This window comes from Gracilinanus agilis, chromosome 6, assembly GCF_016433145.1.
Source record: "Gracilinanus agilis isolate LMUSP501 chromosome 6, AgileGrace, whole genome shotgun sequence".
NCBI classification, from domain to species: domain Eukaryota; kingdom Metazoa; phylum Chordata; class Mammalia; order Didelphimorphia; family Didelphidae; genus Gracilinanus; species Gracilinanus agilis.
The window spans coordinates 226,758,591-226,783,549 of NC_058135.1; the positions used below are offsets into that span (position 1 = coordinate 226,758,591).

The following is a 24,959-nucleotide window of genomic DNA, read 5'->3' on the forward strand; positions in this document are numbered from 1 at the left end:
TTAGATGGAAGTCTCATCGCATGTGGCCAGTGGTGCTGTGGTCAGCAGAATGTGAGCTTGATTTGGGCCCTGGTGGGAGTCCCGTAAGAAGGATGGGGGAAAGCCGTTGAGATTACTGCCCCTTTTGGCCAGAGCCAAGGCCAGTGGAAGCCTCTCATCCTCTGGGGAAGGTGATGGGGAGGGGGGGTCGTGGCTGCAACTCGTGGTTCCAGATGGAGGGGCCCCCAAGTCCAACCCCACCTTGTTTCTTGCCAAGAGCTCCTGCTGGCGTTGGCGCTGACGTTGCCTGCCAAGCAGGAGCAGGATCAGAGTAGAAGCCACTGCACCCAGGATAAAGCCAGCTAGCCCAGAGCCCACGATTCGGCCACGGCCCTGGGGTTCCCCCCAGAACAAGTGATAAGTAGCCACTACTTGAGTCATCCCCCCCTCCTGGCATTCACAGGCATAGGTTCCCAGGGCTCCCTGTGTCACCAACACTTCCAGTCCATCCAGCCGAGGAATCACTGCATCTTCAATGAGGCCCCCTGGCCGGTGCCACACACAGGTTGCCCAGGCTGATCGTGGGGAACATGGCAAGACCACGTGTGCAGCTGGGACCACAGGAACCTCAAGAATGAGAGGAAATGCTGAAGAGAGACATGGGAAAAGATGGGGCCTATTAGGTGCTAAATCCATAACTAATACACAAACATCTTCCTAGAGTTTTAACCCCATTGTTTCCAACTGTCTTTGGGACACATCCTCCCTGAATGTTATAGTGGCTCAATATACATTCAAAACTGAACTCATCATCCTCCCTAAACTAATCCTTCATTCACAACTTCCCCATTTCAGTAGGTAGTGCCACCATCTTTCAAGGCACCAGGACTCAAACCTCAATTATCTGAGTTTTCCCCCTCCTTCACCCCTGCCCTCCAACATCAGTCATTAAGTTCTACTGATTCTACTTCCATGATCTCTCTCATATCAGTCTCCTCTCCACTCATACTTCTCCACATCTCATCTGGAGCATTATAACAGTCTCCTAAGTGCTTTCCCTATTTTCCAAGTAATCTTCTTAAGACACATCAATTATCTCTACTTTCAAAGTCTTTCTACCACCTACCAAATAATGTATGAACTAACTTTTGAGACTCTCCAGAATCTGGATTTGACCTATCTACCCAGTCTTCTCTCAAATTATTGCCTTCCCTATATTTTATCTTCCAGCTAAATTGGACTGCTCTCCATCCCCTAGTCATAGATCTTTCCCCTGACCCCATTCTTTTCTTGGTATTGTCCCCAAATCTTCACTGGACTCTTTTAACCCCTACAGAAACTCTGTTAAGGTTCCCTTCTCATTTAAGCCCAAAGTCAGGTGTCACTTCCTCCAGAAAGTTTTCCCTGTCCCCCTTCTCCCATATTCAGTGAGAATCTCATATCCCTTTGCTTGGACCTCTCCTAGCATCAATCCCACTCTCCCTTGTATCAAAGTTATTTGGGTATTTGTCTTTCTCCCTTTTGTAGGATATTTCACATCAGAGTTTATGTCCAATAATAGCTATTTTTGTAGGCTTCAGTGCTAAACACAGCTTTAAAAAGTGTTTGTTGAATTGAACTGAGAAATTTCTCCAGCTGGGCTGGAGAAAGATCAGGGCAGCCAATAAGATCAAGGGACAAAACAAAGGGAGGCAAATGAGGGGATTTCTAAGGAGAGTCATCTCCATAGGTATGATGAATCTATGGGTGGCACTAACATTTAATAGATCCTTCAAAAGGATCCAAAACCAAGGCTTCTATGCCCTCCTCCTTTTCCTTCTGCTCTTCAGACACACATACCTCCAGTCTCCTTGGGACAAAGAGAGGATGCATTTCCCAACTCAATGTCTTGGAGCAGCCTAGAATCAGGAGGAAGCTCAGTTAAAAAAACAAAAACACATGGACCCCCTCTCTTTATTCCCATCATATTTCTTCATCATTCCTACTATACCATCAGCCCTGAAAACTCCCAACAATTTCCCCACCCCCCTTATCATTACTCCCTATCATTACTTCCCAGCACTTCCCTATCATACTATCATTAGCCCCCAATATTCTGCTATCGTCCCTGTTACTCCACCACCATTCCTCATTTTTCTTCCATCATTACTCATCAATATTTCATTAAACCATCTTATCATCAACCCCTTAACACCTCTCAAAACTCCATCACTCAATATGCCCTTGACCATTCCCCATTATTTCCCCCCCACCACTGCAACCCTCAGAATTATATCACTACCACCCCTTACATCACCCCGGGCCTTCTCCATCATCATTTCTCAATAATCTATCACTTTTTTTAAAAACCCTGACCTTCAGTCTTAGAATCAGTACTATGTGTTAGTTCCAAGGCAGAAGAACAGTAAAGGCTAGACAATGGGGGTTGTGACTTGTCCAGGGTCACACAGCTAGTAAGTGTTTGGAGCCAGATTTTAACCCAGGACTTCCCATCTCTAGGCCTGGCTCTCAATCCACTGAGCCACCTAGCTGCCCCCTTAATCTATCACTCTTTTTTTTTATTTGAAAAATTGTTTTTAATTAATTGATTTAGACTATTTTTCCACGGTTACATGATTCATTTTCTTTCCCTTCCCTCCTTCCACCCCCCCTCCATAGCCAATAAGCAGTTCCACTGGGTTTTCCATGCGTCATTGTTAATCTATCACTCTTAACCCATAATTGCTATTTCTTATATTCCTATTACTCCCTTTATTACCCTTAATAATTCCTCTATCATCCACTAATCTTCTCCCCATACAGATCCCTCATTACTCAATCATTCCCTCTCTTCCTTTCATACCCCCAAATCACCCTTTGAGATATCCCCATGGGCACTCTAATTTCCCCCACACTCCTCAATAGCTAAAATCACAACAGGCACACATACACAATCACTTGCTCTCCTAGAACATCCATGCAAAAATCACTGTTAGGTAGAAGGTAAACAAGCCCAGGCCTTGCCTAGGAAAAAGCTTAAATCTAATATGGAAAGTACACCTGTGGGGAGGGGATGACAGACACACAGACTAGTGGAGCAGAGACAACAGACAGACAGACTAACCAATAGAGAAGAGATGTGAGACGGAGAGCTTGGCTGACAGACGGGGTAGAGAAAAGAGACATCACACTGGAAGGGCAGAGGTGACGGATAGAGACATGCTGACAGGATAGAAAAGCTCAGAATTCAGGTCACGCTCACCCCTCGCCTGCCCCAATGTGGGTAACACAAGCCTTGAGCCGGGAGCTCCAAGCACAGGCTGGGTCTCGAGCCAGGATGCACTCTTTGCAGCTCCGGAGACGGCCACAGTCTGTTATGTTTATCTGTGTCACCTCAGAGCCAGAGCCGATCAGGAGCCAACCCTGAAATAGCAGGAAAAGTGGGAAATGGTCCAGTGCTAATTAGTAATGAGCCAAGATCCCTCCTCTGTCGTGGCCATCAGGCATCCTCCCCTGGGCTCACGTGTGGTACCCATTCCCCTCCATCCCGCCAAGCACTCCCGGTAACTCACGTCATGCAGCTGGAGAGTTTCCACTGGTTGAGGCTCCAGGAATAAGGTCAGGTCTTCCAGGATGCTGAGCTGGGAGCCGATCCGCACTGCCCGGTGCAGGTGTCCGTCCCCTGGGGAACAGGCGGGGGCTAGAACACCACTAGGTGCATCGTATGTGTGCAATTGCCTCTGTGGCACTGTGCGGTGTTGAGTGTGTGCGAACGTGGCATTGTGTGCGAGACCAGGCACACATGTGGGCATTCCCATGACACAAGTGACCGTGTGCCCTTCCAGACTAGTGTGCCCTCTCCGTCATCCCGCCAATGGCCACGACTGCCCTGCAGAAGTGTGACTAGGCTTGTGCTCCTGCAATGACCTCCCTGATCTGTCTCTCTGTTCCAATCCATCCTCCATACATTTGCCAAACTGATATTCATAAAACTTGGGTCTGACCGTGTCACTCATTCTATCGCTCTACTTGCTCAAGAAGCTCCAGGGGCTCCCTATTGCCTCTAGGCTCAAATACAAGGTCATCTGTTTGGCATTTGAAGCTCATCCCAATCTGCCTCCAGCTGACCTTTCTAGGCATGTGATGCCTAGAATCGGTCTGATCTACCCAGGTCCCTCACCCAAGCCACTCCATCCATCTCAGCGGTGCCTTTGCGTGGGCCGATTGGCCTCCATTCTGGCTTCCCATAAGGCCCACATGAGGTTTTTTGGGCTCCCCCAGTTGTTGACCCTCCCCACTGAGCCGACCTTGTATTTACTCTGTATGTATGCTGCATTATATGTGTACACGTGGTTTCCTCCCACAGAATACAAGCTCCTCGAGGTCAGGGACTGTTGTTTTTGTCTTTGTGGTTCCAGCACTGGCCACATGGAACAAGCTCAATAAATGATTGCTGACTACAAGATATAAAGCTATAACCCATCAGGGCAGAGAGTGGGAAGAGGGGCTGCAGAGGCAGATTTCAGCTCATCTTAAGGACAAGCCTTCCAATGACTAGAGCTAGCTCATAGTGACTCTTTCATGAGACACCGAGTTGCCTGTTACCAGAGATATTCAAACAGAAGATGAATGGCCTCTTCTCAGAGCTGTCATAAAGGGGATTTCTCCTCAAGTAGGGGAGAGACTAGATGCGCTCTGAGGTCCCTTCCAAGCCTGAGATTCTAGCATTCCAGGATTCACCTGTCCCCAGGTAGAGTACATCATACTCTTCTCCCAGCAAGCTTGTCACTCTGTGGGCTGCAACCCGGTGATAGATTGTGTTGGAGGCAATCAGCAGGGGATGGCCATCAGCAGGAGAAACAGGCTGGTCCATAAGAGGGTGGTCCCGTACAAAGGTAAGAACTCGATCGGGTAGGGAAAGGGATGAGCCGAAGCCTAGTAGCTTCATTTGGTTGGTGATACACTGAGGGGTATAGGGAGAGAAAGAGAAGAAGTATGAGGAAGAGCTAGAAGAGGATAAATACTAGGAGTGAATAGAGGGTTGAGGGAATTTCTTGGGACCAATTCTTGCTCTCATGCCTGGGGAAATTCCTGCTCCATCCCCCTCCTTCTAGACTCACCATTCCAGGCCTGGGCTGGGGGACTTCACTGTCCATCACAGGCATTCCTCTATTGCAGTCATGCTTGAACTCCCTAAATGGGCCACTCATTGATGACTGGATGTCACGGGGGTGGAAGGCACAGATGGCAGAAATGGAAACCCCATCCCTGGGGAATAAAAGGACAGGAAAGCCTGAGGTTAGGATGCTGAATGGGAATGGCCAGTCTCTGGGGTAACAGAGTTGGGGCAGGAGAATTGGATGGTATTTTCCTCCCTGGAGGAAAAAACCTGAAACAAAAGCACCAGAGACAGGAAGGCACCAAGTTATCTTTCCACAAAAATATCCTTAGATCTAGAAGAGTTCTTAGAGATCATTTTAGTTTCACATTCTCATTTTATAGATGAGGAAACTGAGGCCAAGAAGGGTTAATCAACTTGCCCAAAGGCACGTGCAGTAAATAGCAAAATTAGGAATAAAGCCCAGGTCCTTCAATTCCAAATCCAGGATTCCTTCCATGATACCCTGCTCTTTTCCCCCTCAGTACCTCCCTCCTCACCACTGGGAGGAGAAGATCCCATAGAAGAGGGGGACTCCTGTGCCAGGCTTCAGTTGTAGGGTGGTCATATCCTTCAGGATGCTGGAAGTTCGGCCATGTGTTGGCCCTGGACACAGCAGCTCAGCCTTCAGAAATGTTGTCCACCTCCGCTGGAGGGTCTTCAGTCCCCCAAGGTCTCCCTGAGGGCACAGAAATCATTATTTGGAGACCATAGTATTGGGATCTGATATCCACCAGATTCATTCATCTCAAGACAAAGGCAAAGATACCGAGAGAGACAGGTAGATGGGGTGACAAATAGCTGTTGAGCCACAAAGATGAGGAGACAAATGGGGTCTCTATATATGGGGAAGTTTGCTATCCAACACCGATACCCAGACTCCTCACTTTCCAGACTGGGACACCGAAAATAGATAAAGGGGACATGATAACTTCATGATGAGGAAGCAATAATGACAGGGACCAGGGCAAGGTCATCAGGAATAATTATGGGGGAAGAATGAAAATGCCCCCACAGACTCCCAGGATAGACAAAGACAGGGGCAAAGTGCAATGAAGACCTAGAGAGAGTTGGCAGAAATGCAGAAGAAGTAGGACAGAGCAGATGGGATGGAACAGAAGCCTCACCGCACACACACGAGCCACACGTGGGACCTTAATTGGTTGGTACATATCAGAATCTCGAGCTGTCTCCGTGAAGAAGAAATAAATTTCAGTGTCTCCATCCTCCTCCCCCAAGTCAGTTGGGCTCAGAGATACAGCTGCCACAAACTTTGGAGCTAGGGAGATAAGAGGCTTTAAGATACTGTGCCAGGACAGACCAGAACCCTTCACCACTTTTGGTTCCCCTCAGTTTCCCTTTCTAGAGGGCCCTCCTTCTCCAAACTCAAAGATTCTCCCCTTTTCTTCTACCACAAGGCTCCCCAGGATTCCCATCTACTGTCTTCCTACCATTTAGCCAAGCTGGTGTGACCTCTGTTCGAATCCGCTCCTCAGTCGGGCCAATGGCCCGAGAGATAATTGGCTCTGTCCCCAGAAAATTATTCATGCTGGCAGCATATAGGACACCCCCTAAAGAAAGACAAATGAGGAGGTTGGAAACAAAGATGCCCTGGGGAGATAGTTTGGGGACCAAGATTTTGTATGAAGAGTGATTAGGGACAGAGACACGTTAACAAGAGCAATAGAGGATAGATATTTCTTCAAAAGAAGGGTGGGAGGAACAAATAAACTTCTTAGAGCCCTCTGCCCATTCCCTCCACTCACCAGACATTACAGCAGCCGACCGCTGGGTTGGCTCAAAAGGACATTTCCCTCGGCCACTTTCTAGCCTTTCAACCTGATGGAAACTGGATACATCCTATGGCCCAGAGAGCAGTAACAAGATCACATTGGAATCAGTGTGTAAGCCAACACAGGAAGTCAGCACAGGGCTCTGAGAAATCAGGTCAATGTCCAGTCAAGGCATCAGTCACAGAGCTGGTCAATGTTAGGTTATTCGGGGAGGTCACAACGAAAGGTCAGTGGGGGGGGGGGGTGTCAAAGGGAAGGGAGTCAGTATAAAGGTCACAGGGAAAAGGTCAACTGGGGATGACAAAGCATCTGTCATTGAGGGCAAGGGTCACTAGGAAAGGGAGGTCAGTACAGGAGAAACGATTATAGGAAAAATCAGTGCCAACGTCAAATGGGGTCATAGGGAGGACTCAGGTGTTGGAAGACATCATTTTCCCACATCCCCACACCACCTTTTGTCCCTGTGTCCCTAATTCCTTCCGTTTTTCCCATCCCTGAGTGTTTCCTCTATCCTTGACCTGCCCATTATGTCTATTAGAAGGTCCTACTCAAGTATAAAAGAGAAGGCTACAGAGAGGCAGACATGAATTCTGGGGCTCTCTTCTGAACACCCTCATGACCCTGCATTAAGCCCTTCCATTGAGCCCTACATGAGCCTTCTTCTTCCCCATGGGTTTTCTGTACAAAGGGAGGAAACCTAAGATGGATAGACAAGGGATGAGAGACCAAGACCAAGAGCTTCAATCCCAAGGCTAGCAAATGTGCAGCTGGGGGACTGGAGGACACAGCAATCTCAGGAACCAAGAAAGAGAGGTAGAGGTTGGGCTGATCTGTGAAGGACAAGACAAGACCAATTTACTGACAGTCCAACATATTCCAGGGACCCCTTTTGAAAAACATCTTCCTAACCAATAGCTCTGACCATGCTCACAAACTTCCAGTGATTCTCCATTGTATATATGATAAAATACAAACTCCTTGACCTGGTATTCGAGGCTTTTCACAAACTGGTTCATTTACCTTCCCAGAAATTTCACACTTCTCTCTCCTTTGCCAAACGGAATTCCATGCTGTTCCTCAATATCATCCTGCCTTCTCCTACCTCTCAATATTAGTACAGTCTATCCTCCATGCCTGTGATGGACTCCCTCATCTCTCCTGGTTTGAATCCTTCTCCTCTTCAAGGGCCATCTTTCTTTCAGGAAGTTTTCCCTGAAACCTGCCTCCCCTCAAATGGAAATCAATCTCTTCTTCCTTAAATCATACTGAGACATCTTGTGTGAATCTCTCTTTGCACCCTCAACCTGAAGTTCTTTGAGGGTAGTGACTTCCCTGCCCCAATCTCTGGACCCTTAATACAAAGGACTGATACTTAACCAATGTCTGTATAATTAAATTAAATTATAAGAAATTCACCCCACTCTTGGCTTGTTATTTTGGTTCTATCTGTAAAGTCCTCAGGAACACTGAAGAAAAGTAGTATAGTAGAGGGGGCATTGAACTTGGAGTCTGGATAGCCCAGGATTCAAATCCTACCTTGTACATTTATTGGCTGTGTGACCCTGGACAAGTCTCTGAATCACTGCCTGCCTCAGTTTCTTCATCTGTAAAATAAGAGAATTGGTCTCTAGTCTCCAAAATCCTTTTGTAGCTCTAAATCTATGATCCTATAATCATGCAGGGACATTAGTGGACTTATTTTGGGACAGAAAAAAGAACAGGAGCAAGAATTTGCGATGTCCAGCTTCCATTGAACAATGAGTGGGAATGAGATAATATAATCCTTTGGGGTTGGGGGTCAGATATCCATGCCTTTTCTTCTGCTCTTATGACTATCACCTTAGTCCAACTCCCCTGTCCTTTGTCCAGTCCCTTAGTTATAGCCACCTTATACTGGAACTATTGAAAGTCTCCTAACAAGTCTTCCTAATAGAACAGGCTCTTCCCCCTCCAATTCTGCCCTCTACTAAATGAAAATTCGAGTTCTAATCCTGTCTCTGATGCTTACTAGATGTTTGACCCTGAGAGCAGGTTATTTTCTCTCTCTCAATTTTCTCATTTGTAAATCTACCAACTATTTCATGGGCTGGTTGTGAGTACACCTTTAATGTTCTAGAAATGCATTATTATTCCTACATCACTATTCTTCCCTGCTCAGAAAAAAAGCATTAAGCTGACACTGAAGTCTTGACTTCCTAGTCCAGCCCCAGTCTACCTTTCCAGGATCATCTCCCACTAGTCCCTATCTTGTTTTGTTGTTGTTAATGTTGTCATGTCATGCCAGACATGTCTGACTCTTTGTAAGTCCATTCGAGGTCCTCTTGGCAGAGATACTAGAGAAGTTTGCCAATTCCTTCTGCAGCTCATTGTTCAGATGAGGAACAGAGGCAAACAGGGTTAAGTGACTTGCTCAGGGTCACATAGCTAGTAAATATCTGAGGCCACATTTGAACTCAAGAAAATGAATCTTCCTGACTCTAGGCTTGACACTCTAATCCTCTGTTCTACCTAGCTGCCCCAACTAGTCTCCAACACACCTATACTGTATGCTCAGCCATTCTGGGGATCTTATAGTTCTCCAGACACATTCTCCTCTTTCCATATGCAAACTTTTTCCTGGAATGCCTTGACATCATGAGAAGCAACGTTACAGGGCAGCTGGGCCAACCCTTACTGGTAGCATGTACCTCCTCTCCAAGATTGCCAAATTTATCTCATAGGAGACAGGTGGAAATATCCAGAAAATGGGAACTCACCGTCTCATCAGATAACCTGTTCTACATGAGGACAACTCCAGTTAGGATTTTTTCCTAATGCCAAACTGAAATTTGTCTCCTTATAATTCCATCCTCTTTTGCTCCTACTTCCACCCTTTGTGGTCAAACAAAACAAGTCTAACCCATCATCTGCATCATAACCTTCCAGATATTTAAAAATGGAATCCCACTGTCCCTACCCCAAGTCTTCTCTAGGTTAGGTCATTCTACTTCCTTCAACTACCTTCCATTCTCCTTCCCATGCTATCCACCCTTCTTAGGGTAAAGCCCAGTTTGTCAGGGTCCTAAAACATGGCATCTAGAATATTCCAGAGAATCTAATGTTCCTTGGTCTTGGTCAGGCCCTATCATTATCTCTCTGTGCTGACTCACATTGAGTTTAGTGGCTATTCAAAGCCCAGCATCTTGTTCATATGAACTGCTATCTAGCCACACTTCCTCTGCTTTGTCCTTATATGGTTGGTTGTGGTTTTTTTTAATCCCATATGTAAAACTTTAGAAGCTTCAGCTCATTCTAGTATTTAAGCTTCCTCAGTATTTTACCAGAGCTGGGGAGTTTTCCTCTTCAACTTCTTTGGTTATGTGTCCCTACAGTCATCATATGTGCCTGTATGTATGTATGTGTGTCTATATGTAAGCATGTACATGTCCTTTTCATAGCCAGGCTCATCTAAGAGTTGCCTGTGCAATCACTTTCGCCTTTTTAGATGCCACCCCATCATCTCCCTCCTCTTGAACATTTGTCATGCTATCATGAAAATTCCACTTTTAAGAACTTCCCATGCCTCTTAAGGCACCCTCCCTTTCAGTCTCTAGCCACAGGGTCACAAACCTCTCCACGAAAATGCAGCTAGGTGGCAGCTAATGAAAGGAGCCCCCAGAGTGGGCCGGACAATGGGAGTGACCTATGGACTTTCCCAGGCCCTGAAGTCAACCTAGGAGAGTAAGCACTGAGAAACGACTCTTCAATTACCAATGGCAATGGTGGGATGCCAGCTCACTTCGACATGCCTGGGACTCCATACAACACTATAGCAGCAAAGTACCACAGGAAAAGGAAACTGGGAATACCAGGGGACAGGGGAGTGACTAGTGGGCTGCTGGGAGGACAGTGCCAACCCATAGCACCTGATCAAGCTGGAGCTGCTTGCTAGACAAGGAGATCTGGTGTTTTCAAAGATACAAGCCCTAATCAGGCATGGGAAGGAGAAGAACCTTCCAGCCAGAAGGAGGTTCTTTCTTCCCAACAGTCCTATGGTTGGCACTGCACAAGTGTTAACACCATTTTACCATAATGAGACAGAAGCTCAGAAAAGGATAGTGACTTGCCTAACATCACACAGCTAATTGGGGTAAAGCCCAGTCAGAGCTAGGATTCAGACTTGGGTCTCGGGTCTCCAAGCCCAGTCTAAAGCCAGAAATTAAGACCCATGAAAATGGAATTATATTTGTATATGTATATAAGTGGATGAGTATGTATGTTTGTCTACAGGCATGCATTTACATTACTATTCTTTTTTCCATCCCAAAGATATCAAGTCAAATGAAAGAACACTGTACTTGGCTCAGATTTAGTCTCTGTCACTTAACATCAAATTGGACATGACTGAAAAATGACTAAATGACAACTTAACATCTTGGGCAACTCCCTTCTTTCTGTTGCATTTCCCCCTGCAGAAAATCAAAAGAAATCTAAGTTCCCTTCTAGATCTAAATCACATGGCCTGAACTAGCTGGAGCTCAGGCCCTGCGGATTGTGAGGGAAGACAACAACAGATCTATCTTTGCAGCCAGCCAAGGAGGGCCTCCAAGGACCTGCCTATTTCTAAGAACAAAGGAGTTATAACCCTGAATACACCAGGAAGTGGCCTAGAAGTGGGGAGCAAAGTCTGAGAGTGATAAAAGAAGCAAGGAGGTTGAAAATGGATGACTAAGTAATGGGAACAGGAAGCCACAGTGTTTTTTAATCTGAGTGGTCCTTTCAGGCAGCTCTACTCACCCAGATTCCATGAAGATAAGTGAAAGTGTAGGAATTTCTAATGTAGAGAAAGAGGAAGAATGGCCCCTGGAAAGATGGACAAGTCAAGATGCTACTGGGAATAGCCTGACTATCTTCCCAGGCCTGGAGGAATGGCCAACCCCCAACCATCTAAGGCCAAGACTTCCCATTATCTTTGCTGAACTAATACACATTAAGAAACCCCTTCCTCAAGAGAGCTTTTCTTCTTCCCATGTACTATGGTCACTCAAGGTGACCAGTCTTTCTCCTTCAGGGATTACATTGGTTCTGTCCGAACCCAGGAAACAGAACAAGGAGCAAGACTGGTGGTAGAAGATACAACACCAGATTTGGGCTCATTTCAAGGGAAATCTTCCCAGAAGGAAATCTGTCTAAAAGTGGAATGGGATGTTGGAGATAGGAAATGCTCAGGCACTAGTCTAACTGGTTTCCAAGGTGCCTTCCAGTACTAAGAGGCTAAGATCCTGATTTCTTTGTCTTCTTTTACCTAAGTACAGGAAGCCTGGGATAATGGAAAAAACATTCCTCCTTGGAAAGAAGAAACCGGGGTTCAAGTATGGATTTAGATATATACTATCTATTTTATTTTAGGTGTATGTCTAGCCTTAGATATAAAGTTTAAACACAAGTTTAGAAATATACTTGTCCAGGTAAAATCAGTTAAGCTCTCTAAGTTTTTAGATTGACTCCACTGGACCACTTAAAAGAGGTATGAGCAGGGGCCATGGAGGCAATGGTTTAGACACAGACTATAGGAGTAAATGAAGATGGGAGCAAGACTTGGTACATGGGTGTGAGAAATGGATACAGTCATAAATGGTGATATGAAGCCTAAGTCACTGGCCTTCATAGACCTGTCCTTTTGCTAACTCTATATACCCAGTAAATCTAACCTCTGTGACTCTGGTTCCAGTACTTGTTGTTCCTATGTCTTCTCCCACACTTCTCCCAGGTACTATTCACAATGACTCTATATTCTAGTTACATCACCACCCCCTTCCCATGCATCCCTCCCTTCCACATATTCCTCAATTATCCAGTCACTCACGATGATCCCGCACTGTGGGTCGAAGGCAAAGGTGCCGCACGTGAGAAGATGAGTGGCGTTGGCCATGGCAAGAATTCGAATGTAATTATGACAGTCAGCCTGGGGATCAAATGTGTCAAACAAAGACAAGAGATCAGAGATGTCAGAGTCAACTGGGAGCATCTCAAATAGAGTCAGTAATGGTGAGAGATAGAGAGGGTGAGTGATGGAAAGAGATACCCAGGGATCAGTGTTAAGCGTTGTTGGACAAAAACTGAGTCCAGGGGTACTATGTCCATTGTGGAAGAGTGAAGTACGGTCAGGCCAAGGTTTAGGGTTGGGGGTTCAGTTTATACTCACCTCCTTCTTGCCTTTCTTTTTGCAGATCTGTCTGTGAGTCTCAGGCACTGGCCAGTCAATCTAAGGAAGATTTAGGAGTGACCACTCTCTTCCCTAGCCTTTCTAATATCCCTCTACATAGCCCATAGGGACCAGAATCAGAGGATAAGAGATAGGCAAAATGTCTTGAAGCTTGGGCTTTTCAGAGCCCCACAAAGGGGCAAGGTGCTATGATTTCCATGGCCTCCTGGTAACCACGGTAACTCTCCAGGGTCCTAGGGATCTCCCTCTAAGTTAGCATGCATGTCCTTAGCAGCCTCCTCTGGGAAACCTATAGCTTTCATTCCCTAATCACCCTTATTCTCCCAGTTGGCCAAGGCCTCCTCTCAGCCCAGTCATCCTTGTTCAATGCCTGTTGGTCAGCATGTATCTCCCTCTTATAGTGACCCCTCCCTCCACTGTGATCCCTTTGACTAGCAGGAAGTCCCACTACATAACTCTACATGATAGAGTTATTACATGTCCTGAGGGTTGGGTTCTCTCTCATGCTCATCTCTTACCCTCTGGGCTCGCCCCTCTGTGAGAGGCAGGGGAAGAGCAAAAATGGCATCCCGGGCACCAACATAAAGCGTGTTGGAAACAGGATTCACAAGGAGGATAGAGTAATTTTGAGTCTGAGGAGCGGAGAACCGAGTGAGGAAAGGGTCAGCCTCTATGGAAGAAAGAGAAATTAGAAAATAGGGAAGACATCTTCAGTCATCTGGCAAGGCCAGCATTTGTTTTTAAAAATAAAAACCCTTACCTTCTGTCTTAGAATCAATACTGTGTACTGGCTAAAGGGTGGTCAGGGCTAGGCAATGGGGATTAAGTGGCATGCCTAGGGTCACACAGTTAGGAAGTATCTGAGGTCAAATTTGAATTCAGGACTTCCCATTTCTAGGCTTGGCTTTCAATCCACATCACCCCTGGTCTACCATTTACTATTACAATAGCTTCAAAGATGTTTTTGCACCTTCACTCTTTTCTACCTCCAATCCATCTTTTACACTAATAATCTTCATTATGCATATAGACCTGGCCTTTTCTCAAAAATCTTCCATGTTTTCCTATTTCCTACCAAGTATATAGTTCAAACTCTTCTGCCTCGAATTCAAGACCCTCCACAATCTATTGCCAACCTGCCTCTTCAGCCTAATCCCAGGATACTCTATACCCCATGTACAATATACTATATTGTAAGCGCTAAGCAAACAACTCTGTCCCTGAAACACACCTGGCCCTTTCTCACACTGTTCCTTATGACTGGAATTCCCTGCACTGTTCACCTGTTGAGATATTATGTGTAAGGGCCTGGCGCACCCTGGGCCTTTAATAAATTTGTTCCCTTCCCTTCTCCTCCTTTTCCTTTGAATTCCGACTCAGCCTTCAAAGCCCAACTCAAACATCACCTCTGTCACAAAGCATTCTCTGATCCCTTCTGTTGGCAATGATATAATTCCCTTCAGAACTCACAGAGCGTTTTGATTTTGCTTCTCTGGCGTACCTGTCATGTAATGCTGTGTGCAGTATGTCTCCTATTACAGAGGCTTGAATGAACTATGATAACCTGGAAACAGTAGGTACTTAATGAATATATAGATTTAATTAATACATCTGTTCAATGATTGTTAACTGCCTGAGGAGTACGTATGCTATCATGGCAGAGAATTCAGCACACAATCTGACTAGCTTTTCCAAAAAACTATAGCTCTTTATTAAAATAAAAGCATGTCAATGCACCTCTAATTTCTCCTCCTAAACAATGTGGTACACCATAGGAAAGCAAAGTTTAAAGAAATGTACTAAGACACATGTTAAACGCCTTCTCTCATTAAACCTTCCAGTATTGTTCACTGCTATTAATCTAACCCAAAGTAAAAAGAAAAGACTTAAGAGCTCCTAGATCCTGTCCCCTGAACACAATCTTCTTTCCTGAGACCTCGAATAGCTCTCTGTTTTGCAGCTCTCCAAAATCCCAATCAGCTAACACCAGGTATTACAGATAAGCTCATTCCTTGTCCCTCTGAACTCTTAAGTCCCAAGAGGGAAGGGACCGTGTTTTACCTAAACTAGTATTTCCCCTAGTACTCTGCAAATAGCAGGAAATTACATTTTATTGAATAGATGTAACTGAAGAGAACCCTTTAACTTTGTCCCAGTGGGCCTTGGAGATTATCCCTTCCCCCACACCACTGATTATACTTTGGTCCACCCCAGTCACTGACATCTTAATGTAATAGCCAAAACTCACTGATCTCCCCTTATATATTTGAGTTACGCTCCTGCCTGTGACTTCTTGCTTCATCTGGACCTCTAGACCAAGGCCCACCTCCCCAGGTTCAATATCTTGGCTTTTCCTTCTGGTTTACCCTAAAACTACAGCTTTTCCCTTAGCTCTCACTCTCTGAATTCACAGTACCTGCATAACCCGCCCACACAAAGTGATGCTATGATTATAGGCCCTGGCTTACACACCATTCTTTCCATTCCACCAGCCTAGCAGAGCTCCCAATCCTGGCCCCACCTGGTCAGCCCTATCCTACCTTTGACCCAGTGCTAACACACACACACACACACACACACACACACACACATCAATGGTAAAGACTGCACCTATGTTTTGTGTGCACATATCCATTCTGCAATTGCCTCCTTCCCTCCCCCCTCTCAAATCAGAGGAAAGATGCCCCTGGGAACTAGCTTATCTTACTCTAAACACCCCCTTACCCATCAATCTTTGGAACTCCGAAAGGCTGGAAAACTTATTTTGCTGAGAATTATGTAAGAGGGTTCATTAATAAGCCTAGCAGCTCTCAGTCCTTTCCAACATCTGAAAAGAGGTTTTGCCTTTTTTTTTCCTTAACACTAAAACACTGCTGCATAATGGATGGGAGCAAGAATAGGAGGTTTAATAAATAAGGAAAGAGTTCAGCATGCCTAGGAGCAAGGATGTTCTGGGAGTAATGCAGGAAAAAGAAAATACTGGGGCACAGAAATGAATGGGAGGAGGAGGATTCTGGGCTCAGGAGAGGGAGGGGTGGGGTCTTATACACAGGGATCGGAAAGATTGGGGCACAGCTATAACGGGTATGTGGTTTGAGGGAACGATTGGGGAGAGGTGGGTGTTGGGGGACGTTGCTCTCTGAGAAACAGAGGGATGTGGGAGACACAAGGATGGGGGAACTCTGGGCTGCATAGGGATGGGGGATGGGGCGCAAGCAATTTCCTGCTCAAGAGAAAAGGCTAGCTAGAGACAGGGAAGCTCCCGACTCAAGGGGAGTGAGGGAAAACATTGGGAACATTGAGATGAGGGGAGTTCCCTGCTCCGGGAGAAAAGGGTTGAGGCATAGAGACCCGGGAGTTCCCTTGTCATGAAAAAAATATGTGGTTTGAGAACATAGACACTGGGCAATTCCCTGCTCAAGAGAAAAGGGTTGTAAGTATAGGGACGGGGGGCGCTCCCAGCTCAGGAGAAAAAAAAATGGTTAAGTGCATAAGGACGAGGGAGTTCCCAGTTTAGGAAAATGAGAGCTGCGAGCACAGGGACAGTGGAGGTCCATGTAATTTAGGAGAAAGTGGTTGCGAGCTTGGGGATGATTCTGGATTAAGAGAAAGGGGTTTGGGAGCATAGGGATGGGGAGGTCCAGGTTTCCAGAGGGGAAAAGGCTGCAAGCATATGCGGGAGCAAAGGGTTGTGATGAGGGGGAGTTCCCTGATACGTAGCAATGAGAGGCAGAGGCCGGGCGCGCTCAGGAAAAATGGGGAGGCACAGGATTGAGGTGGATTCGGGGGATTGAGGGTATCGTTGAACATAGAGGGGCTGGGCTGGGGAGGGCAGAGTAGGGCGGCGGCGCAGCACCTGCTCTTACCCGAAGCTGTCAGCGAGGTCCTGGGCACTGAGTACGGCACGCGTCCGAGCGGAGGTCCGCTCCAGGCTCTGGCCAAGGCGCAGCTTATCAGCAGAACCAACACCTGAACCCGCAGCGCCGGGCAGGGCGCGGCCCAGACAGAGGCGGGAGCAGGGGCAGGGGCAGGTGCGGGAGGCTGCCCGCTGCCCGGGCGGGGCCGGCCGGGGGACACCCGCATCCTGATCGGCTGTTAGTCAGAGGTGGGTCCTCCCGCCGTGGCTGCAGCAGGCCCAGTAGCACCGCCTCCCGGCCTGGACCTCGGGGCTCCACCCTGCGCCAGGTCTGCCCGGCCCTATTCGGCCGCTCTGGGCCCCGCCCGCGCCCTAGACCTCGGCCCTGGTCTCCAGATGGAGCTCGGCCCGCAGGCGGCGCTTGGGGCAGATACCCGGCAGGAGCAGCAGGAGCAGAAGCTGGATCCTGAACCCCAACCCTGGCCCCACCCCCCGCAGGTGGCGCAGTGGGCACGCCCCTAGAAAAAGGCCAATAGCAAGCCGCCTTCTCTGAGCCAACCAATTGAGTCAGGCCCCCAGAAAGGCGGGGCTCCTTGTGGGTGTGTGCTGAGGCCAGGTAGAAGTTGGGCGCAGCCCACGTGGAGACCGGATTGGACTGGCTCTGGGGATGCTCCTGGAGGGAACCTGGACTACCTGGGGATCGGCGGAGAGAGCTAGACCCTGCGGAGATAGCAGAGATCTGGACTAAGCTACCACAAAGACAAACTCTGGGCTATTTCAGAGAGAAATCTGCGGGAATTCTGACTTAAGGGACTGGACCTGCGCGAGAAGAAAGGAGCGGAAGATACCAGTTTCCTCTCTGACCACTAGGGAGAGAAAAAGCAACAGAGGCGCGTTCCTGAAGTCAGACTTGTAGAATCCCATAGATTTCATGGTATAGCATTAGAAAAATATGAGAGCAAAATAAATTATAGCCACAGGTAATATATAATATGTGTGTGTATACGGCTCCCCTTATGGATCATAAACTCCTGAAGGGATTGTTTCATTTGTGTCTTTATCCCCCAAACGCTGTGCGCAGCATAGAACAGGAGCTTGGGAAATATTTGTTGATTGACTGCAATATATTTCTATGCTCAGAGCAGCTTTTTTTTTTTTTTTAAAGCCTAAATTGCAAAGGAAGTGCCAAAATGCATTGTAGATGGAGTTTCCCGATTCTGGAGTTCCTTATACTTATTAAATTATAAGTCCCATTCCTATCCTATGCCTTTTTTTAAACCAAGACATGTGGTTTCTTAGTTTCATTCTTTGTTTTCACTTTGAGAGGAGGTTTGGAAACAGATGGTAGGGTTCAGAAATCAGGAATATTGATCCCAGTACATCTTTTTCCACCCTGAAACAAGGGAAATAGGTACTACCTGAACTCCTTATTTCTAATGCCTTCCCTCTGTTATTTCCAATTTATTCTGTATATATCTTGTTTGTACCTAGTAATTTGTATGTTGTCTCCTCGATTAGAGAATGGAAAGTTTTGTTTTGCCTTCCTCCATTACTTAGTATAATTCGTGGTGGGTATTAGATGCTTAATAAATACTTGTTGACTGCCTGATGAAGGGAGTATAATATGGCAGTAATTAAAAACTAGAAAGAACCTTAGAGGGCTGCTAGGCTACTAACGCTTAATGGGAATCTCCCCTACAATAACACCAAGTGGTCATTTAGCCTCTGGTTGTAGATCTTTACTGAGGAAGATCCCATGATCTCCTGAGGCAGTCCATTACATTTTTGAACGACTCTAAATCTACCTCTCTGCAACATCTATCCAAGGTTCCTACTGTGACCTTCTAGAGCTAAGCTGAACAACTATAATCCCTCTTCTGCTTTACAGTCATCTCTGTGCTTGAAGATAGCTACCAAATCTCCTTTAAGTCATCTCTTCTCCAGACCAAATATTTCTAATTATTTCTTACCTATTCATACTTCCAGCCAAGCTAAAATACTTTACAGTTCACACCTGTTAAAAAAAATGAGTACAGGACTTACACATGATTGGACAAAGAAGGAGAATTCAGCTGAACTAGGCAGGATTAGAGACCCAGAAACAAGACAGGTTACTGGGGGATACATATTTAGACCTAGTCATAGAAATGGAAAGGAATAAAAAGCTAGAAAATAGATGAAGAATACATGGAAAGAGAGGGCATAGTCCCATGAGATACAGAGGTCTTAGTTTGCCCAGAGGAAGTCCTGGGAGTAGTGTAGAAGCTTTAAGAGAAGCAGGGCTCAGAGGAGGGAAAAAATTAAAGGGCCAGAGTGATAAAAGACCATGTCTTCAGCAGAGCACTGGTAGGATCTGTCTCTGACTCTCTTCTGTTCAATGTTTTAATCCACAGTCTGGAAGAAGACAAAAATCTGAGATGTTCATCAGATTTGCTGATGACAAAAAGCAGAATGTCAAAAGCAGAACCCAAAAAATCTTGACAGGCTATAATATTTCGACAAATTTCATAAGATGAAAGTTTGTTTTCGTATTATTTCATTTTTGGACCATTCCTATGATTTCAATGGAAACTCCCAGCAAAGAACCTCCCTCCACAAATACAGATTGATAACTGCTTTAAAACATGCAGTTTTAAAGAGTTGACTAGGGAACTCCTCAAAAGTAATAAGATGAAAGATAATAAGCAGTTAGTGCACTGTTGGCGAGACTATGAATTGGTCGAGCCATCCTGGAAATCAAATTGGAATTATGCAAAGAAAATTACTAATATGTCCATATCCTTTGATCCAGATATCCCACTATAGGAATACTCCAAAGACGTCACTGAGAAAGAGATAGATGATAGATGGATAGATAGATGAAGAGAGACAGACAGAGAGAGAGAGAAAGAACATGTATTAAGCATTTACTGTGTGTCAGGTCCTGTGTTAGGGATACAAATACAAATGTGAACACAGTCCCTATTGTGTTACCCTCAGGAGATTTATATTATAATGGAGGAGGAAGAGATAGAACATAAAGGGAATAAAGAAAGCTAAAAAATTGGAGTAAAGTAAAAAAGAAAGGTTACCCAAGCAAACAAGGTTAGTGAGGAAGATGAATAAAAGAATTCCAGGGAATAGAACTATGAATGAAGTAGAACACAGCTTGAGTTCCTTCTGAAATAGTGGCCCCAGGTGGCAACCACAATTCAGTTAAAGAGGGCCCCAGCTAGAGATTTCTCTAGGATGGCAAGATGATGAGGAGGAGGAGGGTGGAAAGAAGTGTGGAGAATCCACTCTAATAAAAGAAAGATCCCATATACCTAAATATTGATAGCAGCATGTTTTATAGTAGCAAAGAAGTGGGAACAAAGTAGATGATCATGGCTAAACAAGTTGTGTTACATAAATGTCATGGAAGATTACTGAGCTGTAAGAAATGAGCAATAAGAGGAATATGGAAAAGCATAGGAAATTATGTGAACTGATGCAAAGGGAAGCAAAAAGAACCAGAGAACAATATACACAATGACTACAAGTACAGAAGTAGAAATAACAGCCAGCAAAGTTGACTGACATGAAGTCATAGTGTTCAAGCTTGACCCCAAATAACAGGTAAGAAAAGAGATTTCCCCCCGCTTCTTTGCAGAGGTAAGGGTCTATGGTGGTGCAGCACTGAATGTAAGGTCAGACTTTTTCAATTTATTTATTAATTTTGCTGAACTATTTCCCCCCTCTTTTTTATTCTTTCTTATAACATGTGTATTTCTAGGTTGGGGATAGGAGGGAGACATATTAGGAGATGCCGGTGATGTACAAATGAAAGATATCAATAACATATTTTTTAAACTATCTGCAAGTTCAATATGAGTCAGCAATGTGGCATGCCAGCCAAAAAAGTTAATAAGGTTTTAGGTTGCATTAAGAAAAACATAGTGTCCAGAACAAGGAAAGTGATTGTCCCACTGTCATCTGACCTGGTTAGACGCCATCTGGAATATTGTGTTCAGTTCAGAGTACTACATTTTAGACCGGATACTGACAGACTGGAATGCATCCAGGAGATGGCAACTAGCATGGTGAGAAGGCTGGAAACAGTACCATAAAAGGATTGGTTGAAGGAGTTGTGGATATATGACCTAGAAGAGAGAAAAATCCAGAGAAACATAATACCTCTCTTCAAGTATTTGAAAGAGCTACCTTTTGGAAGAAAGATTACATTTTCTCTGCTTGGCTCCTGAAAGCAAAAGGAGAGGCAGTAGAGGAGATTGAGAGGAAAAGCAAAAAAGAAAAGCTTTCCAAGTATTAAGTAGGGGTAGGGACTATACTTGTGATTCCACTGATATAGGAGATTCCCAAAGGGGGAAATTCCCTCTATCAATGCAAATTAGCACCTCTACAACCTTAGAGACTTATTTTACCTGATAAAATTATCAGCACTAGAGTTAGTTTCCTTCCATCCATGGGATGAGGGATGAGAAGCAATGTGATATAGTAGATGGTATGTTTAAAGTTGAAGTAAAGATATGAAATCAGTGAAGGTTTGAAATCCATCTTTCATACTTAATAACTACATACATACATACATACATACATACATACATACATACATACTAGTTTTATGTCCCTGAATGAGTCATTTAAACTCTCTGAACCTAGATTTCTTCATCTATATTTGGCACTTGATCTGGACTTACTCTCCCAAGAAGACTGGATCTCCAAAGCATGGGTAATATTGATGGAGGTAGGCAGTGAAGGGCAATAATCGAAGGGGGCCCTCACATTCTGAAATCTTGTATTTCTCACCGGTTAGCACTAATTAAGCATAAACTGCAAATTCTGTATTGTTAATCAGTTAACCATTCTGTATTAGTAATCACCTGTACTGGTTTTGTACTGTTTTGTTCAGTGCAACAGCTTTGTGCTGTTGTGTTTTATTAATCTGTATTTACCCTAGTCCTGAAATGTTAGACAATATTAATTACCGATAGTGATTATCTACTGTACTATGTCCTCCCTGTTCCCTGCTTTGATGAGGGCATTCCAGAAAGGTAGCAAGATATCTCCTACACTGACAAATGACAGCAGGTGGGATAATGGAGGAAAACATGGGACATACACACTAAAGGCTCTGGCAGTCCAAAGGAATCCCCCAAATCTGCACATGCTCCTTATTCCCTTTTTGGTCTCCTCAAGTTCACCTATGGCATGTCAGACTCCAAAACACACCTCTACCTAGATTTGGATCTGCCTTCTCAATGCCTGTTTTCTGGGATTTTCTACCTTTAATGCCCCAGAATACCCAGGAGTAGGCTATTCTGAGAAAAGGTGGAGATTTCCCTGGAATGGGAGGTGACAAATCCACAGATTTAAAAATATGCAAACCCCAATCCAGAACCTGGGCTTCTACATCAGCCCTGGACTATGGGGTTATCCCATCAGCCCTGAGGCCATTCCATTGCTGAGGGCTACTCTATCAGCCCCAGGGCTATTCCACCAACCTTAAGGCCTTGCCACCATCAAGGGCTATTTCTATCAGTACTTGGGTTATTAGGCCATTCCATCTGCCCAGGCTATTTTACCTCCTTAAGCCTCTTCTTTAAATAAAGATCTTTTATATCACTGGATTGAATGGAGTTTTGAGCCTCCCATTCTTGGGGTGAGATCCTGCTACAAACTTGGGTATGTTTTCCCACAAAAATAGATAAGTCCTCTGAGGGTTCTAGGGAACCCTGAGGAACTAAAGGGGAGGGTGCTATTCTAATACTACAGCTTATCATCCCCCACTGATGTGCTTCCCTCATTGATCAGCCGATATTAATTAATCAGACTTAATTATTCCTTAGTAAATGTAAAGTAGCTGTTAGTAAAGTAAATGTAAAAAATTAGCCTTAAGTAAATATTTACTAAGGTGAAAAAAAATAATAAGAATATTGGCATAAAACATCACCCCAGGAGTCTCTGGTGCACTTTCTCATAAGTACATACAGAGTCCAGGGGAAAGTGGGCTCCAGCTTAGTGCACATTTAGCAAAAGGTTTGTGTGAGATAAAAGTGAGCATGAGTGCCCCACTCACTTAAGTAAAAAAGACCTGGAGTCAGAAAATGAGTATAGAAGAAACAGTAGTTTGTTCTTTTCTGATGCCCTAGTGGCAAATGCAAATGCCTGGGTGCAAATACAAACATTATAGAGGTTCCTAACATAAGACTTCCCCCTAACCTTCTCTGTCCAACCCACCCTTGTCTGGGGGGCCAGAACTTACAGTCTAGGGGTGAATTTTACCCCCCCAAAATAACAAGATACATGAGCTCATCACATGGGATGAGGTTAGAGTATCACCCTAAATTTTCCAGGATAAGAGAAGAGAGCAACTACAGCTGGTTCAAAGTCATCTTGAACCCTGATGATGACTTTGAGTGAGAAAAAAAAAGTCTGGTTCTAAAATAACTAAACATCCTTGAAGCTGAAAACAGACTTATTTACACATTTCATTGGGGGGAGAGGAGGGCCATGAGTACTGGGTGCTTTACTTTGAGAATTACATACTTCATTCTATCCCATTCAGTCATCTCATTCAGGTGTAACTAATAGCTCCTACAAGTCCTTTTCCCTCCTTTGTTGTGTCCTCTTGTAGTTTGTTTTTTTCTGGATTCTTTGTAGAGTCTAGAAGTTGCTTTCCCCAGTGTGTCTAGTTTGCTCTCATCTCCCAGTGCAAATATTTCCACCAATTGCTGCTGTCTCCAAGATGTTAGAATGCCAACAGAAAGTCCAAATTCTCTAAACTTCTGAAATCTCGTAGAGGGGAAGAGATGGAGGCTTTTCTCCACTCCTACCCCTTAAGTAATTCCCTCTCTGTCAGTGGCCTGGCTGGAACTGTTTTCTATCCTTTAAATTGTCAGCCACTGAAACACTTGCTATCTTATATCCTTACCCATTGGGGTTGACTGGGCTCACATTAATTTAATGTCTTTGATTGACTGATTAAATAAAAAGAGTTTTCACTTGATAAATGTATCAGAACTAGTTAGTTACTTTAAATAGGATTGAGCTGTTAATTGGGGGTTTAATCATTGACCAACCTACATATAAAAAAGGAGTAACAAAGCATAGTTTAAAAGACTGTTGTTTAGGATCAGTCAAGCAACACGTATTTATTAATTGCCCACTATTTGCCAGGCACTGTGTGTAAAATACTTTGCAAGCACTTCCAGAAAGGTAGCAAGATATCTAGTTTCATAAATGTGAAATAATTCTGCTGTCGCAGATGGGATTCTTGCTTCTTTGGGGTTGATATCTGAAGTCACTGTAGAAACTGGCATTTAAAGCCTTTATAATCAGCCTCCAGGCTATTTTTTTCTGGGCTAATTACCCATTATTTTCCCCTAAACACTCCAGATTCAGGCCATACTGGCCTCCTTGCTGTTCCCAGTAAAGGGCATCCCACCTCCTGTGTCCTTGCATAAACTCTCTCCCGTGCCTAGAATGCCGTCCTTCCTGATCTCCTACGTTTGGAAGCCCTAGTTCCCTTTCAGGCTGAATTCAAGTATCCCCTCCTTCCATTCAGTCATGAATACCCTTCCCCGTCCCCACTGCAGTGTATTTATTTTGCACCTATTCTGTTTACTTCCCTAAGAATATGTCATGTAGTAGTATATATATTTGTAAACGTTACATTATCATGTTAATTATAAAATGGCATTTATTGAACGTAAGCTCCTTGAGGACAGACAATGATTCACTTTTCTTATTTCCGTTCCTCGGAAGTTCCGCCCACTTAGGAAGTGCTTAATAAATGCCGTTTGATAGACTGATTGACGCAGGGCGGGGCACAAGGTTTTAAAGACCAGAGCCCTCCCAGATGTGGCGGGTTGATGGAATGTTCCACTCGCTCAAGGTAGGGAGGGAACTGCCCAGGAAGGGCCTCTTGTTTAACACAAGATTACCAACGAATCCTTGCGGAGGTCGCACCTCGAGCATGAACAGGAGTAGTATCTGGGCTTCGAGGAC

At 44.9% G+C, this 24,959-nt stretch overlaps 1 protein-coding gene across 1 annotated transcript; it reads right to left on the reverse strand.

Moving 5' to 3' along the window:
• On the reverse strand, positions 1-17,197 carry SEMA4F (ssemaphorin 4F). The gene is made up of 14 exons (XM_044681790.1): positions 16,981-17,197; positions 13,633-13,784; positions 13,094-13,153; positions 12,755-12,853; positions 6,883-6,976; positions 6,568-6,687; positions 6,244-6,395; positions 5,617-5,795; positions 5,079-5,226; positions 4,699-4,921; positions 3,531-3,640; positions 3,221-3,381; positions 1,819-1,877; positions 1-626 (listed from the first exon to the last, which is right to left on the reverse strand). The coding sequence occupies exons 1-14, from the start codon at positions 17,195-17,197 to the stop codon at positions 1-3; spliced, it is 2,400 nt and encodes a 799-aa protein (XP_044537725.1).
• Positions 17,198-24,959: the final 7,762 nt, after the last annotated feature.

Coding starts and splice junctions, on each gene's coding strand:
- SEMA4F (XM_044681790.1), bottom strand. CDS start 17,197: ATGCGGGTGTCCCCCGGCCGGCCCCGCCCGGGCAGCGGGCAGCCTCCC. Junction 3,382..3,530: donor AAACTCTCCAGCTGCATGAC/GTGAGTTACCGG, acceptor CTGCTATTTCAG/GGTTGGCTCCTGATCGGCTC. Junction 1,878..3,220: donor CACATTGGGGCAGGCGAGGG/GTGAGCGTGACC, acceptor TCCTGATTCTAG/GCTGCTCCAAGACATTGAGT.